The 18,767-nt window shown below is 41.2% G+C and overlaps 2 protein-coding genes across 3 annotated transcripts in view; both read left to right on the plus strand.

Annotated features, from left to right (window-relative positions):
* The first annotated feature begins 11 nt into the window (after window positions 1-11).
* LOC120223603 (IST1 homolog) lies at window positions 12-7,404 on the plus strand. The gene is made up of 4 exons (XM_039221803.1): window positions 12-94; window positions 2,059-2,169; window positions 6,534-6,579; window positions 7,043-7,404. The coding sequence occupies exons 2-4, from the start codon at window positions 2,062-2,064 to the stop codon at window positions 7,231-7,233; spliced, it is 345 nt and encodes a 114-aa protein (XP_039077734.1). The 5' UTR covers window positions 12-94; window positions 2,059-2,061; the 3' UTR covers window positions 7,234-7,404.
* An 8,747-nt stretch (window positions 7,405-16,151) lies between these two features.
* AP1G1 (adaptor related protein complex 1 subunit gamma 1) overlaps window positions 16,152-18,767 on the plus strand; it is an 81,933-nt gene continuing 79,317 nt past the window's right edge. For both annotated transcript variants that reach the window (XM_039221792.1, XM_039221797.1), the window contains exon 1: window positions 16,152-16,375. The gene's annotated coding sequence lies outside the window, so the exon portion shown is untranslated. The remainder of the gene's footprint in view (window positions 16,376-18,767) is intronic.

The following is an 18,767-nucleotide window of genomic DNA, read 5'->3' on the forward strand; positions in this document are numbered from 1 at the left end:
TGCCCATGTCTGCTCCATCAGCATCGGTGCACGGCGCGTCTCACTGGATGCGGGTTGAGTGGAGAACCGCTGGCTTGGGGCTGGCGAAAGTAAGGTGGGTAGCATGTGACTCTTGATCTTGGGGTCTTAAGTTTGTTGAGTGTAGAGATGCCTTAAATAAATACATTTAAAAAAATATGGTTGTCTTTTTTCCCCTTGAGTTTGTAGAAGAGTGGGGAAATACAGACAGAAAAAGAATCCATAATCACCAAATCTAGAGATAAGAATTTTGGTTTATTTCTTTCAGTCTATATGTGTATTTGTGTATTTTTCTATGTGTGTATAAACACATACGTGTGTGTATAGTTATATATACCTATGTGTATATATACCTATGTGTACATATAGGTATATATTGTAATTTCCCTTAAAAAGAATTATTTGACACTAGTGGGGCCTGGGTGGCTCAGCTGGTTGAGCGTCCGACTCTTGGTTTCAGCTCAGGTGATGATCTCACAGTTTCCTGGGGTTGAGCCCTCTGTTGGGCTCTGGGCTGGCAGCACAGAGCCCACTTGGGATTCTCTCTCTCTCTCTCTCTCTCTCTCTCTCCCTCTCTCTCTCTCCTCTCTGTCCCTCCCCCACTTGCACTGTCTCTGTGTCTCTAAAAAATAAACACTAAAACTTTTTTCAATATTTATATATTTATTTTTGAGAGAGAGAGAGAGAGAGAGAGAGAGAGAGAGAGAAAGCAGGGGAGGGTCAGAGAGAGAGGAAGAAAGAGAATCCCAAGCAGGCTCACACTGGCAGTGTGGAGCCTGATGTGGGGCTCAAACCCATGAACCATGAGATCATGACCTGAGCCGAAACAAAGAGTCAGACACTTAATTGAGCCACCCAGGCACAGCGGAGACAGAATAACTTGTTTAAAGATTTTGGACTAGGGAACTTAGGGAATTTTGGATTAGGGAACTTTATAACAAAGCTAGCATCAAGCAAGCTGAGATTCTTTAAAAAAAAATTTTTTTTTTAATGTTTAGTCATTTTTGAGAAACAGAGAAAGACAGAGCACTAGTCGGGATGGAGCAGAGAGAGAGAGACAGACAGACAGACAGACAGACAGAATCTGAAGCAGGCTCCAGGCTCTGAGCTGTCAGCACAGAGCCTGATGTGGGGCTTGAACTCACCAACTGTGAGATTATGACCTGAGTCGAAGCTGGACACTTAACCAACTGAGCCATCCACGTGCCCTGCTGAGATTCTTTCTTTATGAAGAAAGCATATGTTTTCCTAAATGTAAGTGGCCTAGTAATATGAAAAAAGTTAATAAATTTAGAAGCTTCAACTTTGGAACATCTTACATCATGACCACACATTATAATTCAGGACTGACATTCAGCTGAGACACAGAGATCTAGCTGCAGTGTTGTTTCAGGCTGGTGGTGTTTAGTGTTATTTCAGGGTGTCCACTCTGACTGGAGGGTAACTTGCTGTACTGGTTGCTGAGTGTGTTGAATACTGCCTTTGACATAATTCAAATACTTGCAAAATCAGAATTCTCAATTTAAAGTATTTTTCTTAAGTTTATCTTCTTCCTCTTATTTTACTTAGTTTGAGGTTCTTTCACCCCAGGATAGGGCTGTATTTATGATATAAGCAGAGCCCCTCCTCATTGTTACTAAATTTTTAAAAAATTTTATTTTATTTTATTTTATTTAAATATATATATTTTATTTATTTCTAGGAGATAGAGGGAGAGACAGCGTGAGCAGGGGAGGGTCAGAGAGAGAGGGAGTCACAGACTGAAACAGGCTCCAGGCTCTGAGCTGGCAGTCAGCACAGAGCCCGACGCGGGGCTCGAACCCACGAACCGCGAGATCATGACCTAAGAGAAAGTCGGACGCTTAACAAACTAAGCCACCCAGGCGCCCCTTTTAAAAAATTTTAAATTGTACTTTTACAGAAAAAATACTAGAAAGATGAAGGACAATGACTGAAAGGTGAAAGACCACCTCAACTCTTTTTGTTTCTGAGTTTGTGGATATGTGTGTGACCAATTCTGTTATGTTCTTTATCTTGTAGCTAATGTGCAAATTAAATGAGACTACTCCACCCCAGGTTCTAGTAGAACAGTGCCTGATAGAAATTGCTAAGAACTACAATGTGCCATATAAATCCAAGGCAACCATTATGGTGAGTACTTTCAAGAAGAAAGAACTGACTTAAAGCTGAGATTTTTTTTGTGCACCAGAAGATTTTTTTTTTCTACTTAGGAATGTGGCTTCCAGAGTAGCTCTGCCAGGATTGTAAAGCAGGTGATATGCGCACCTTTTCTCCACCCACATACTTTTTCTAACAGAGCTTGACTTCTGCTGTCACATGACCTTTATAAGTTGGTAACAATAGGGTAGAAAACAAGGATGAAGAAACCTGAAGTGTTATACTTACAAGTGTGTAAACAAAAGAACCCCGCCAAAACACATGCGTGTACACATACACACACAGGAGTGTGTAAAACCTTTTTAGTTCCTAAGATCTCAATTTTATCTCAGAGTTATTTTGAATTTTAATAAAGAGTTCTTGAATTAAGGCTACAAGATCCAAGGTATAAGGGACTATCTTTTGGCGTTAAGAGTATGAGTTCAGTAGTGAAATGACCCATATTCAGACCCTAGATTCACCATTTATTAACCATAAGACCTCAGAGAAGTGACTTACCCTTTCAAAGACTCAGTTCTCTGGGCTTTAAGAAGGGGGACAATAATAGTTAATAGTTATTACCAAGTCTCATAAATTTGTTGAGATGATTAAAGAAGTTAATATGAATAAAGAAGTTAAATGCAATGGCTGGCACATAGCCAATGTAATCAAGTTTTGTTTTCCACCATCATCATCATCATCATAATCATCATCATCATCATCATCACTCAAGGTGGTCTAAGCTTATAAAAGGTGGTCATGGAATGTTTAGAGCAAGAGGGATTTCCCCCTAATGCCTTTGAATTGCTGAAGTGGCATGTATCATGTTGGACTGTGTTAAGGGGCACGCTTTTCTGAGGCTTTACTCTGGATTGTTTCCTGATAGGAATCTCATATTCCTTATTTCCCCCTCTTCCAACGAGTTATATGGTTTGTTGAAGAATGACACATTGTAAAAATTTAGACAACACAGAAAGGGACTTTGAAGAAGTAAAAGCCACATGAAATACCACTAGAGATGTGGCCAAGGGCTGAGTCTCTAGACTTTTTCTTTTTTCTTCTCTATTCTTTAGGTGATTTCATCCTACATCATGGTTTTCAAACCCATATTTATGGTGAAGACTTCCATATGTCTATCACTAGCTAAGAGCTGTAGGTTGATATGATCTCCAGACTGGTATATCCATCCACCTTCTTGATATCTTCACGTGGATGGTTCAGAGGCATCTTAAACTTAACACGTCCAAAAGTGCTCTCACCCCTTTCAAGGACCTACTCTTTCTTTCTTTTTTTTTTATACAATTATTTTTTTAATGTTTTATTTATTTCTAGGAGAGAGAGAGAGAGAGAGACAGCATGAGCAGGGGAGGGTCAGAGAGAGAGGGAGTCACAGACTCTGAAACAGGCTCCAGGCTCTGAGCTGGCAGTCAGCACAGAGCCCGACGCGGGGCTCGAACCCACAAACTGCGAGATCATGACCTAAGCGAAAGTCGGACGCTTAACCGACTAAGCCACCCAGGTGCCCCTCAAGGACCTACTCTTTCTACAGTTCATGGCAATTCTATGCTAGGGCAAAATCTTGATATCTTCCTTGACTCTACCCCTTCTCTCAACCCCTAGCCTTCAACCAATCTTCAGTGATTCTACCTTCTAAATAGATCCAGAATTCTGCCACTTCTCACCACCTCCATTGACGATATTCTGATGTAACATACAATAGTCTCTTGCCTGAATGACTGCAATAGCCTCTTAACTGGTTTTCCTGCCTCTACTCCTGTTCTCCGTTAATTGATGTTCAATTTAACTGTCAGAGATCTGGTTAGAACCTAAGTCAGATCACGTCACTCTTCTTTTAAAGCCTTACAATGGCTTTTTAATTCACTTAGAATAACAGGCAGCACCTTTGCTGTGACCAAGGAGGAAATGCACTCTCACCTCTTCTCTCTGGCCTCGTTCTTTCTACTCTTCCCCTTATTTACTCTGCCTCAGCCACACTGGCCTCTTTGTGCTTCTTCAAACACACATGCTGGCTCCCACCTCAGGACCTTTGTACTTCCAGTACTCTGTGTTCTCTAGCTATCTGCTGTGTCCCTCCCTCACTTCCTTCAAGTCTGTACTTATGTGTTCTCTGTGAGTCTCTTCCCAGCTACCGTCTCTAAAATGTCAACTCTTCCCTCTTTTCTGCTTAATGTTTTTTCTCTATTGCTCTTAACTCTAACATACTATATAGTTCACTCAGCGATCTTGTTTATTAACTGTTTCTTCCACTAACTATTAGTTGTATGAGGACAGGGACTTTTGTCTGTTTCATCCACTGTAGCATCCCTAGCACTGTGCCAGGTTTACATTAAGTGATCAATAGATTTTTGTCAAAATAATGGATAAATTCAGAGTTTACCACTGCCAAAGCTTGATAAACTTTCTTGTAGACCTATCTATGCATATTTATGTGCAGTTCTTAATCACTGAAGTATTACAGTGTCTGACCCATAGGCATTCAAAACATAGTCTTTGAAAGAGAGAGAAAGAAGGTGGCATGGGCCAGAAGCTTGAAGATTGCTAGAATTGACTTAACTTATGTTAGAATCTGAGCTTCATGAGGGCAGGAACCATGTGTCTTTGCTCACCATTTCTTCCCCTGTGCTTCAAAGAATGTTCGGCATCTAGTAGGTATGTAATAAACAAATGTGTGATAAGTTGAGAACCCAATGTGATTCTTAGCCTTTTGCCTCAGGTGGAAGCCCCAGCAGACCTGGTCAGTATTGGGTTTACTGAGGATATTAAGAAAGGTGTTGTTGACAAAGCAGGTGGAACTTTAGCAGGAACTGATGATCCACTTGGGACATCGCCAGTATCTGCACCGGGACCCTTTCCTGTGAGACCCTCAGCCTCTTGTTTTTCATCCCTTCCTCCTGAAAGACAGGTCAGTACAGAGAGGATTCTGGAATGGGACTACCAGTAGTGTCAAAATATATTTCTACATGGGCCTTTTGAATGGTAGAATACTCTTTGTGATTTTTTTAAGGCCAGGAGGCCTATTTGCAGTCATTTAGCTGACATTTGATGTGGTTTTTGTTTTTAAATTTTTTTTAATGTTTTATTTATTTCTAGGAGAGAGAGAGACAGCGTGAGCAGGGGAGGGTCAGAGAGAGAGGGAGTCACAGACTCTGAAATAGGCTCCAGGCTCTGAGCTGGCAGTCAGCACAGAGCCTGACGCGGGGCTCGAACCCACGAACCGTGAGATCATGACCTAAGCGAAAGTCAGACACTTAACCGACTAAGCCACCCGGGCGCCCCGACATTTGATGTGTTTTTAAAAAATGTTTATTTATTTTTGAGAGTGAGAGAGAAACAGTGAACGAGCAGGGGAGGGGCAGAGAGAAGGGGGAGACACAGAATCTGAAGCAGGCTCCAGGCTCCGAGCTGTGAGCAGAGACTGATGCATGGCTCAAGCACAAACTGAGATCATGACCTGAGCCAAAGTCAGGCACTTAGCCAACTGAGCCACCCAGGCACCCCTGTGGGGAAAGAGGAATTTAAAGCAAATCTCAGACATCATATAATTTCAACTGTAAATATTTCTGTAAATATCTCTAACCTTTTGTTTTTATAATACAAAACAATGCCATACCATTATGATACTCAATACAATGAAAAATAATTCCTTAATATCATATAATACTCAATCCACATTAACTTTTGCTGATTGCTGGGGTGCCCTGGGTGGCTCAGTCGGTTAAGTGTCCCAGCTTTGGCTTAGGTCATGATTCACGTTTTGTGAGTTCAAGCCCTGACTTGGGCTCTCTGCTGTCAGCACAGAGCCTGCTTCTGATCCTCTGTTCTCCCTCTCTCTCTGCCCTCCCCCCCCCCCACTGGTTCTCTCTCTAAATAAATAAACTTTAAAAAATTTTGCTGATTGTCTCAAAAATGCATTTTTATAGTTATTTTATTGAAATCAGGACCCAAAAAGATCTATACAGTCTATTTGGTTGATATCTCTCTTAAATCTTTTCATCTCTAACACTTCCTTCTCCTGCCAGTCCTTTTCTCCTTGCCATTTATTTGTTGGAGAAAGAGTCCTTTGACTTTATTAAACTGAATCATCTTTCACATGCAGCATCTCCAGGCTTTAAGACAAAAGATTTCCTGATTCTTGTATGAGACCACTAGTGACAAAAGCAGCAAAACTCATAGTTGCTCCTAAGGTTAATTTCCAGAAGGCATAAATAGAAACTTCACCTTCACAAGATGGACTGTGATAAGTTAATTTTATGAAATATTTATTGAAGGCTGACTATGAACAAAATATGTGTTTGGCATTCAAATCAATCACATCTCAGTGAAGTTTTTCCTTTCAGAATGATTCCAGTAAGAAGAGTGATTTGCCTCCTTCACTGGTTCCTAGTAAGTATAGGGAATGCTGGAAGAAGCTGTAATTGCTTACTATTCACTGAAGATTTTTCACTTCTTATAAGACTATTCCTCCATAGGTGAGAGAATGTTATTAGTGACTTATGAGGAGTAAGTGGGTTCCTTTATAGTAGCCAACAGTTTTCAAAGTGGGTATTAGATCTCAGAGAGATCTTTAACACACAAAAAAGTTTTAAAACCACTATCACACTAGATAATCATGGCACATAGTTTGAAAAACTGTGCCTTTTTTAGAAGTCCAGATTGCCTTTGAATCAAAGGCCAACAAAATGTCACCACTACCACCGTTTGCATGATGGGAGAGTTGTCTAGTTCTCCAGCCAGATTATATGCTGCACTCTCAAAAGTAATAATAACCTACTGTCTTTGAGGCTGGGATTTCTTTCTAGAAGACTGTATTATTATGACTTTTAATTATATTTATTGAAATGAACAGGTTCAGGACTCAATCTCCTGACTTCTCCAAAGCCAGAATCAAGATCCAAGATCGGTTTTGATAACTTTATGCTGCCTGATTTGCCTAATGTAAAACCTCAAGCAAGCCTATCCATTGACCCTTATGGTTCTGAGGAAGTTGATTTTGAAGATCTTAACCGGAGACTTGAAATGCTCAAGAAAACCACATAATTCCTTGGTCTTGGATTGAGTACTTAATTGCCTGGGAATCAGGGCTCTTCAGCACAAATTCTAATGTGGCTACTTGTGTGTGGGTCTGAAGTTTTCTCATTTACAACCCCTTCCATCTTTGAAAGTCTATGGTTCTCTGTTTGTAATAATGTGTGCGTACGTGTATGTGCATACACATATAATTATTCCTGTCTCTGAAACTTCTATAATTCTTAGATGAAGATTCCTGACCTAAAGAATTTTTATTAATTATAGTCAATAAACTCTTGTTTTCTCCTGGATCCTTACTTCTCTCATAATGATCACTTTTTCTAGGGAGACAGAATGGTGTGTATTTAATTCCTACCCACTTTACTAGCTATAAAGACTTTTGCTAAATCGTACCTCCTGTCAAATGTGCATAAGAGTGCAAAGAAACCAGAGGAATATGTGTCTTTTTTAAAATGTGTATTTTAGGGGCACTGAGGTAGGTCAGTTGGTTAAATATCCTATTCCTTTTTTTTTTAAGTGCATTTGTTTATTTTGAGAGAGAGATACAGACAGACAGAGCACAAGTGGGGGAAGGGCGGGGGGGGGGGTAAGAGAGAGAATCCCAAGCAGGCTCCGTGCAATCAAAGAGCCCAATACAGGAACTGAACACATGAAACACAAGATCGGGACCTAAGCCAAAATTCAGTGTCTCAATCGACTGAGCTGCCCCGGTGCCTGTAAATATTTTACTTTTGATCTCAGGGTCTTGAGTTCAAGCTCTATGTTGGGTTCCATACTGGGTATGAAGCCTACTTTAAAAAAAAAAAAAGAGTATTTTAAAGACTGGGGTGCCTGGGTGGGTCAGTAAGTGTTCGACTTCGGCTCAGGTCATGATCTCATGGTTCATAAGTTTGAGCCTCACATCAGGCTCTGTGCTGACAGCTCAGAGCCTGGAGCCTGTTTTGGATTCTGTGTCTCCCTCTCTCTCTGCCTCTCCCCTGCTTGTTCTCTCTCTCTTTCTCAAAAATATGTAAACATTAAAAAATAAAATAAAAAAGAGTATTTTAAAGAAAGAATGTGCAACACAGAGTGAAAGAGAGGCATTGTTAGCAAATCAGTAGAATCTCATATATCTGGGTTCTGCCACTTGCTAGCTGTGAGGCTCCTTTTTCTCATCTATAAAATGGGGACAATAATGAAAATTAAAAAAATAATGTATGTAAAGCCCTTTAGCACTTATTAGGTGCTCAATAAATATTAGGTTCATTTTCAGTTTCTATTTGCTAAGTTTTAGTGGACTAAATATTAGTGATTCTATAGGATAAAGGAGAGGCTGAGAAAACAAGATGGTCAGATTGATTACTTTGTTTCTTGTACAACTGGCATTTTTGTTTGTTTTTCTTCTTTTTTTTTAATGTTTTATTTATTTCTAGGAGAGAGAGACAGCGTGAGCAGGGGAGGGTCAGAGAGAGAGGGAGTCACAGATTCTGAAACAGGCTCCAGGCTCTCAGCTGGCAGTCAGCACAGAGCCCGATGCGGGGCTTGAACCCATGAACCGCGAGATCATGACCTAAGCGAAAGTCGGACGCTTAACCGACTAAGCCACCCAAGTGCCCCTGTTTGTTTTTCTTCTTAATAGCCCTTGTTTTAGAGTAGTTTTTGGTTCACAGCAAAATGCCAAATTAATTTTTATTACTTTTTAATTATACATATGTTTATATGTTTATTTTTGAGAGAGAGAGAGAGCACAAGCAGGGGAGGGACAGAGAGAGAGCGAGAGAGAGAGAGAGATTGAAGAGACACAGAACCCGAAGTGGGCTCCAGGCTCCGAGATGTCAGCACAGAGCCCAACATGGGGCTCGAACCCATGAACTGAAGTTCAGATGAACTTGACCTCAGCTGAAGTCAGATGCTTAACTAGCTGAGCCACCCAGGCGACCTATATATATTTTTTTTATTTTAGAAAAAGAGCACAAGCAGGGGGAGAGTGACAGAGGGAGAAAGAAAGAGAATTTCAAGCAGGCTCCATGCTCAGCATGGAGCCTGATTCAGGGCTCAATCCCACAACCCTGGGATCATGACCTGAGCCGAAATCAAGAGTCAGATGCTCAACCAACTGAGCCACCCAAGCACCCCTCAAATTAATTTTAAAATCCAATTATTGGTTATGCAAAAATCTTTGTTTCAGAATCCTATTTGACATTGCCCCTTTTGCAGGTAACAAAGTGATACTTATAGACCAACTTCTCTGTTTAAAAAAAATCAGTTTGATCTTGAATGTTTTATTCTAGGATTTCCCCCTCCTCGTGAAAAACAAGTTTATTCAAAGAATATGAGGTCAAGGGAGGATCTTCCAAATCCAAGGCCAGGGACCCACCTGCACAAAAAGCCAGCTGCCTCTCCTGTGGAGTATGGTGTCTCACTCGGGCACCTGTTTGAGTCCTAGATCATCCTCTGGAATGTGTGACCAGTTTGATAGAGGATTTTGGTGTTTCCTCAACTGGGTACCAGACTGGTTGCCCCAGTTACCGTGTATGTCCCAACACTTCTTGGCATTCCCAGGTTTATTTTATTTTTTAAAAAGTTTTATTTAAGTAATCTCTACACCCAGTGTGGGGCTCGAATTCATGACCCTGAGATCATGAGTTGCATGCTTGTCTGACTGAGCCATTCAGGCACCCCTTCCAGGCTAATTTTATTTACTTATTTATTTAATTTTTTTTAAAATGTTTTTTATTTTTTATTTTTTTTTAATATTTTTATTTATTTTTAGGAGAGAGAGAGACAGCGTGAGCAGGGGAGGGTCAGAGAGAGAGGGAGTCACAGACTGAAACAGGCTCCAGGCTCTGAGCTGGCAGTCAGCACAGAGCCCGATGCGGGGCTCGAACCCACGGACCGCGAGATCATGACCTAAGTGAAAGTCGGACGCTTAACCGACTAAGCCACCCAGGCGCCCCTTATTTATTTAATTTTTAAAATGCTTATTCATTTTTGAGGGAGCGAGTGAGTGGGGGAGGGGCAGAGAGAGAAGGAGACACAGAATCTCAGCTGTCAGCACACAGCCCTATGTGGGGCTCGAACTCATGAACTGTGAGATCATGACCTGAGCTGAATAAGGAAGCTCAATGGATTGAGCCACCCAGGCGCCCCCAGGCTAATTTTAAAGCAAACTGCAGAACTGCCTGCTTTTAGAGGAGTAAGGATGGGGCTAGGCACATGAAGGAAAATGAAACCAATTTACCATGGAAACGTCTAGGCAAATGATGATGCCCATATTAAGGAAATAGAATTACTTGAGTAGGAAATGAGTCAGAAGCACCGGTGACTTTCTGGACGGTGCATCCTTCTCTGGTGGCCAGAGTTTTGTCTTCTCTAGACTAGAGAATGGCACCACTTCCTCAAGTTGAGGTTTGAGTTGGTTGCAGCCTCATGTCTGGTTAAGAGTTTTCACTCCAAAAGTGGCATCATAATACAGAATCCTTTACAAAGCAACTATGACATAAAACATCTCCATTGGCAGACTCTGGACTGCCTTTTTTTTTCTTTCAGTTTTTATTTATTTATTTTGAGAGAGAGAGAGAAAGTGCAAGTGGGGGAGGGGCAGAGAGAGACAGAGAGAGAGAGAGAGAGAGGAGAGAATGAGAATTCCAAGTAGGCTCTGAGCTGCCACTGCAGAGCCCAATGCATGACTTAAACTCACAAACCCTAAGATCATGGCCTGAATCAAAGTCAGACATTTAACCCACTGAGCCATTCAAGCACCCCAGGGCTGCCTCTTTTAAATCTCTAAATCAAAGAAGGACCTTGGCTGGACCTTGCATCCTGTATGCTTTGGTCATTACTTTGAAGGGACATATAGTAGATTTCCTAATGGTCTTGGTAGGAGGCCAAAGAGTGTATGGAGTTGGATGTTAGAATTTCAATGTTTACATCATTTCTAGCTCTTATGCCACAATTAAAGATTAATTCCTAAACTCTTTTCTCAAGCCAGGATAAATTGTGATTAAGCACCCTGCTTAAAAGAACTATAAAAATGCTTTTTGTGAAAACATTACATAAACAACCGAGGGACTAGTTTCTCTCTGACTTTCAGGCTTATTTATAGACTCAGGTGACTCAAACAAGTGGAGCCACCTCCTTGACTCATGTCACTGTGTTTCCAACAGGGTTGTGTCTCCTTCACTCTCCTTTCTCAGCTGAGGTCTTTGGCATGTGGAGAAGCAGGAAGAATTCCTGGTTGAAAGACACTGACCACATTTCTGCAGGGAGAGTCTCCTTATCTGCTGTAAAGGTCTTATGGGTTCAGCTGCTGATACTGAGTCATTTAAGAACCCACTGCAACTAAGTCCCCAAAAGAGGGTCCCTTCTGATATCAGAGATTCCAGCTAACATGCCATGTCTTCCAAAAGGCTTTTTTTCACAGCTCTGGGGCCCAATGACCTCTCATTTTTCTGCTTCTTTTGGGATCGTTTATCAGTTGAATGATAATATCATTGATATTTTTATGTGTTGGAAGATTTTTTTAAAAATCTAGTATTCCTTAATGAGATAAAGGATGGTAGGACAGTCTCTTCTGAAATGCCTATAATGAGGGTACCTGGGTGGCTCCATCGAATAAGCATCTGACTTCAGCTCAGGTCATGATCTTGTGGTCCGTGAATTCCAGGTCCAAGTCAGGCTCTGTGCTGACAGCTTAGAGCCTGGAGCCTGCTTCAGATTCTCTGTCTCCCTCTCTCTCTCTCTGCCCCTTTCCTGCTCATGCCCTGTCTCTGTCTCTCTCTCTGAAAAATAAATAAACATTAAAAAAATGAAATGTCTAAAACAGATTATGTGCACCCAGGACAGTGTGGTGTAGTAGACTCAGGCAATATATTTATTAAATGATTACTATATAAGCTAAAAGATATACAGTTACCCCTCACTTTTTAAAAGTTCACATTAGGCCACTTTGATTTTGTGAATGACCTACATTAGTAACTGTTTTGGCTAACCAAAGGAAATCTGAAAAAAATGTTCACTTTCACACAAAAAAGTAGAGGCGCCTGGGTGGCTCAGTTGGTTAAGCATCTGACCTCGGCTCAGGTCATGATCTCACATTCATGAGCTTGAGCCCTGTGTCGGGCTCTGTGCTGACAGCTCAGAGCCTGGAGTTTGCTTCGGATTCTGTGTCTCCCTGTCTCTGTCCCTCCCCAGCTTGCACTGTCTCTCAAGAAATTAATAAACATTAAAACATTTTTAAAAAGCACAAACAAAAGTAAAGGTAAAAAGTAAAATCAGCATTCAGCACTTGCTTTGCAGTGAGCTTTTACATAGGCAGTATGCACATAGTGATAGTGGCCCTGCCAAGATTCTTCCCTGAAAACTACACTAAAAGTGAGATAATATTTATCCTAAAGAAAGCTCCTATTTATTGAGCCCTTACCATGTGCCTGGCACTGTTCTAAGTACTTTAAGTGTATCGGCTCATTTGATTATTACACCAGCCTTAAGGTGTCAACGCTACTGCTATTACTAACTCTGTTTTATAGACAGGTACACTGAGGTTCAGAAATCCTCAGAGATGTTAAGTAATTTGCTAAAGGGCATACAATAAAGAAAGGAAGAGAAGCATTTAAAATATTTTTTTAAAGTTTATTTATTTTGAGAGAGAGAGAGAGAGAGAGAGAGTAAGTGCACTTGAGCAGGGGAGGGGCAGCAAGAGAGAGAAAAGGAGAGAGAGAGAAGGAGAGAGAGAGAATCCCAAGCAGGCCCTGAGCTATCAGCGCAGAGCCTGATGCAGGGCTTGATTCCACGATCTAGGAGATCATGACCTGAGCCCAAATCAAGAGTCGGACATTCAACCGACTAAGCCACACAGGCACCCCAGGAAGAACAGCATTTTAAACCCAGGCAGTCTAGCACCAGAAACTAATACTCGTAACTACTATGCTATAATGCCTGTATGGTTTACAAGCCCATGATAGGCAAGAAGCAAATGAATAACTGTATATAAAAACACTTTTGTAAATTGTAAGACACAATGCACTACTGTTGCTTGGTAGTGGACAATCAAGAAATGGTTTAGATGCATTGTATGGTGGCATAAAAGCTGTTTTATACTTATGTTCTCACAATCCTTGATACTTTTCAAAGTGCTTTTTACACATTTGATCCCTCTGGATAACAAGCCATTTTGAATCCATTTTGGAACAAGGCTAGTCATAAAGAAAGCATTCATAATATTTATATGTTAAAAATGTGTAATAATTTTATAAAGTATTTACTCACAAATAAATACTTCAGGGCCACTGAAGTAACAAGTCCAGAGATATTAAATACCCTGCTTAGGCAGGACTGGCATCTGAATGTCTGGCTCCTGGCTGATGCATCTTTAGTTTAGTTTTGTTTCTTGTTGTTGTTGTTATTATTTGTTAAATTGAAGCATACGAGTTTTTCAATAATTAACAAACTATAAAAATAATGATTTTTTTCTCCCAGCCATTCTCTCTTCCTAAAAGTTTAGTTAATCCTTCTGGGATGTTGCTGTTTTAAAAACAAAAATCCTGGGGTGCTTGGCTGCTTCAGTCAGAAGGAGAGAACTTGACTCTTGATCTCAGGGTCATGAGTTTGAGCCCCACATTGGATGTAGAGATTATTAAAAATATGAATAAACTTTGAAATAAAGAAATAAAAACAAAGATCTCCTTTAACATTTGGATCTGTGAAACTGCATTATTTTATAAGAACTTTTTTTTTCAAAATTTAAGTCCTTTTTTCCCAAAAAGTACAGTATGCTCGTTGCAAAAACAAAACATCATAACATAAAAATCCTCTACAATCCCACCATCCAAAGATAATCATTTTCACATTTTAGTTTTATCTTTCAACTTTTTTTCCATGTGTATATACACTTCTTTACAATATTATTATAACACCATTTTATAATGTTTTAAAAAATCTGTCATACCATGATAAGAGCTATAGCTTCACTTTTATTGGCAGCATAGTACTCCATTTTACTGATGTGCAGTAACCTACATGAAAGTAGAGATTATGCTTGATTAAATGGGGAGTAAGCCTTCCCAAACTTTAAATGCTAACCCGGAAACCAAAGATCTTAGGATAATGATAACCATGCTATATATGAAAGTCAACTGCTTTTATTTTTTAGTTTCACTGGAGGAGTTTGGTAATTATAAAGATAAATAAAAGTAAAAAAGAAACATGGACTGGGTTTACATCTTTTAATGTCTGCCATATTCTATTTAATGTTCTGCCATTTGGCATGGTACTAAAAAAGTTCCTTCCTCTTTCTTTAGTTTAATTTTTCTTTTGTGGTTTGCAGTGGTAAACACTTAAACTCTAAACAAATTTTTGTGATGTTGCAAACAAAATAATCGCTTTGCAACCTGCAAACTCTTTAATTTTTTATGGGAGTCCCAAATTGTTCTTTAGCATATGTTCATGCCTAGCATTACTTCATAGGAATATGTGTTGCGACATCATTATGTTTTAGTTTTATGCTACTACTTCCAGGCTGTGTGATCTAAGGATGCACCGTACAGTAGTGCATTGTGGAGAGGGGAGAGGGATGAGGCAACTGAATTCCATGAGCATTCTGCTCCCCAGACCATTTGCCTTGATTCCACGCTGAGCGCGTGGGGAGTGGGGGTGGATGGGTGTGGACTCTTCTCTAATTCAGGAAGTGGCACCATATAGCAGAATCAGTGGGGGAGGGGAGAGGGAGGGTAATAGTTTCTCTGAGACTCTGTCTCCTTACATGTAAAACTAAGTTACTTATGCTTGACTAATCTGATTTAGGAGGTTGGTAGGAGGGTCACATTGGGTTACACACAGGAAGAAGCTTTTATAAATAATGTGATATCAATATTACTAATAGTAAGTGATAATTACTATTATCATGCTACTGGCCTTTGTCACTTGCTAAGCCCTAGTAGCTCAAGAGCAAACTTGTGCTCCTGAGTTCAATTTTTGTAAAATGTTTTGAAATCTCTGCATAAAAACGGCTGTCTGAGGAAAAAAGAGCAACCTCGTGACTCTGAAAGGTCCTAAACTTAAGATTTGTGGTTAGCTCAGTTCTGTTTGGCATCCAGCCAGGTGCTGTGCTTTATTCACTTTTGGGACTACTCTGCCGCCAATCTACCTGAAGGATTTTAGTTTAGGTAGGTCACCTTTCCTTGAAATGATCCAAAATATCAATGACCCTCTTTACCTTTCACGTGGAAAATATTTGTGTCAGGCGTTCATAATTATTTATCAAGCCACGAACTGTCTGGGTAGACTGTCTTTGGCTCAGGTCATTAGTTAATGAAGACAGAGTCAGCCCACTCTTTAATTAAGAGTTTTATCGCTCACTAGTGCAAACGCTTTGTTTTTACACACGAGGAAACTGAGGCCCTGAGAGATTACATGACTCGTCCAACGCAGGACTTTGAGTGGTGGTAGTGCGTTTGGAAACCATTCTTCTGTATCATCCTCTAAAAAAGACCTTGCAAAGATACCATAAAACTGTAGACTCCAAGACCACTTGGAGCATGTTCCTGGAGTGAGCCTACACAAACCTAAAGTCTCAAACACGATGGGAAACAGTTCGAGATTTTCTGTATTAGTTCCCAGCCCCCACCTACCTGCCTCGCCTCGCCTCGCCCACTTCCTCCTACACCTTGATAGCCCGGCCCTCTTCAAGTGGCCCCGCAGCTTCCTGGTAGCTCAGCTTCCTCCTCCCCCGCAAGCGGAACCAATGTTCGTGGGCTTCCAAGGTCGGTCGGATCTTTCTCTCTCAGACTCTTCGCAGCGGTGACTCGGCAGCAGCGTCTCGCGTCATCAGTGACCGCCCTGTACTTTGCTACGCTTTGCGTCGCTCTGCTAAGAGCAGTCACCTCCTCCTTGGCAAATAGTCCTCGGTGGGGTTCGAGTTTTTGGGTAACAGGAGAGGGGCAGCACAAGAAGTTACTTCCAGGGAACGCGGAATAGACAAAGAGAGGGAGACAGAGGCTAAAGTTTTTGCGATAGTGTGTGAAGTTAGTTAAAAACTCCCTCCTTCCTAAAAGGATCCTTCCGCCTGCAGTAGCGGTGGTGAGGCCGAGGGAGCCGCCATTTTGGATGTTCGGTTCCTGCTGCCACTGCTGCCGCCGCCCCCGGAGCTGCTGGTTTCATTCGAGGTTTCGGGCCGGTGAGTGTCACTCGCGGCGCTAAGGACATATTGCTCCTTTTGCCCCGCGCCTGCCGGGAGCGCTCGGCCGGAAGCTGCCTGTCAATCCCATGAGTCCGGTTCTAGGCTTTTGGGGGTGAAAAGAGAGGACAGAGGCTGGCCCAGGAGGGGCCCGGAGCCCCAGGGGCTGCTCCGACTTCTTGAGGGCCGACCCGAGGCCTCGGACCAGGAGGCTCCGCGCGCGTCTGCGTTCTGTGCTGTGGCGTTGCCGGGCCGGTGCGGGCCTCCTTTGGACCCATTGACTTTCTCGGGCTTCGATCCTCTTTTGAGGGTTCATTCAGGGAGCAGGGTTAGCGGGCTGGGCCCCACCCCCGCGTGTCTTCTCCGAGCCATATACCAGCGTTCTTGTGTCTTGTATTCGGGTCAGGTGTTTCGTAGAACTCTTTTTAGCTCTTCCAAATGCTCAGTTAATCGCTGTCTGCCCTGCAGTGCCGTCCTCTCTGAACCGGACATCGACCTCACCTCTCTCTAACCTTCCGACCAACTTCGTTTCCTATTTTCAGGGTTTCCCCCCTCCCCCCAATTCACCTGCGAGCACACTGCTTACCCTTCTCTCAAACTCCTGATCCTGAGGACGTCAGTTTCTAATAATTATCCGGATCTTCTTGACTGTCTGAAAGAGTCCGGACGATTGGTTATGTTTCCCAGTTAGGGTTTGGTGAAGGAGATCCGTCGAACTACTCGCGCAGAGTATACTTCAGCAGTAAATGTTTGCGAGGCTGATTAAATGGCTTTTTTTGAGGCGTGGGTAGGGAGGAGGCTGTCATGTTTTCTCATTGGTGAACTCCCTTCGCGTGCTGAACACTTAGTTATTTGGTGCTTATTGACAATTTATGTATTTGTATTGGTGATATATAACCCTGGGCATGGAAATTGCCTGAGAAGGATCTTAATCTCACGTAGGTAGAAAGGGAAGTAACTTTTTTTGGCTACTGTAAGGATTAGTTAACAGAAGAGAGGAGCGAGTGAAGATTTCTTAGTGATCTTAACTTGCAGGTGTTTTGTACGGTAATGATCTTGTTGACTGATTCTAAAAAAATACTTAAATTGACTTCATGTGTTAGAATTTTCTAGGAATAATTTAATTTTAAATATTCATTTCCACTGTTCCCCATAATTCTTGTCAGACTATACACCTTAAGTTTTGGTTTAAAAATGCAGACTTTTCAGTTGTCCATAATCTCATTACTTTCTTTTTTTTCTTTTTTCAAAAAAATTAAAAAAAAAATTTTTTTTTAAATTTCTTGAGAGAGAGAGTCAGCGTGAACAGGGGAGGGTCAGAGAGAGAGGGTCAGCGTGAACAGGGGAGGGTCAGAGAGAGAGGGAGACACAATCCGAAACAGGCTCCTGGCTCTCAGCTAGCTGTCAGCACAGAGCTCGATGCGGGGCTCGAACCCACGAATCATGAGATCATGACCTGAGCCGAAGTCGGACGCTCAACCGACTGAGCCACCCAGGCGCCCCCGTAATCTAATTGCTTTCATGCTGTACTTAAAGTATGTTTGTAAAATAGCATGTTTGAATAAAACATTTCACAGTAATTCACTGATTATTTCCTACATTTCAAGTTAGGTGAGTGTGATTGAATCGCTTCTATTTCATCTCAACCTGAGTTTTTAAATCTGTGAAAGAGAAATAATTTGAGATTACAGGCTAGTGACTGCTGAAATTTAAATTTGTATCTTGATGGACGCAATGCAGAGGGATGAAGAGAAAAGTGAAGTAAAATTATAACTTTAAATTGGATCAGATCTTTTAATACTTACAATCCATGTCTAAGTGTATTATTCTTATCAGGTAGATAAATTTTTGTACTGGTCATGTGATGTCTCCATAGAAGATTGAGTGTTTTCATTGTAAATAGTGTTCTTGTTATTTGTTTTAAGGAGAGTTTTGAAAAATGTTAGTATTTGTGTATTTACTGTCAAGATAGGGAGTTTCTCTTTGGTTTAAAGGAACTGTCAACCCCTTGAACATCGAGGGAATGCTTAATCGTTTACTAAGTACTCCTTTGTAGTTAGTGAAATACTATTTCTGAGTTACCTTTTTAAAACAAAGTTATTAGAAGAGCTATCAAATAGTGTTATTTAACTCCAATCATTTCGTGGTATAATGTATTGGTAGTTAAACATCATTCATTCTTAGGTGGTTTGCAATCAATTGGAGAGTCTTTTTGCCTTACAAATTATAAGCAAAGTGTTCTGTAGTGTACTGTTGATCACATACTTGAATGTCTACTTTGTCTAACATTGTGGGATTATACTTGAAATTAACATTGCTTAGGGAACTTCAATTCATTTTCTTTTGGGATCAGTTGGCTTGTTCCTTGATCTGTTTCTCTCCTACCAGTTCT

This window comes from Hyaena hyaena, unplaced genomic scaffold, assembly GCF_003009895.1.
Source record: "Hyaena hyaena isolate Hyena2069 unplaced genomic scaffold, ASM300989v1 scaffold_18, whole genome shotgun sequence".
NCBI classification, from domain to species: Eukaryota; Metazoa; Chordata; class Mammalia; order Carnivora; family Hyaenidae; genus Hyaena; species Hyaena hyaena.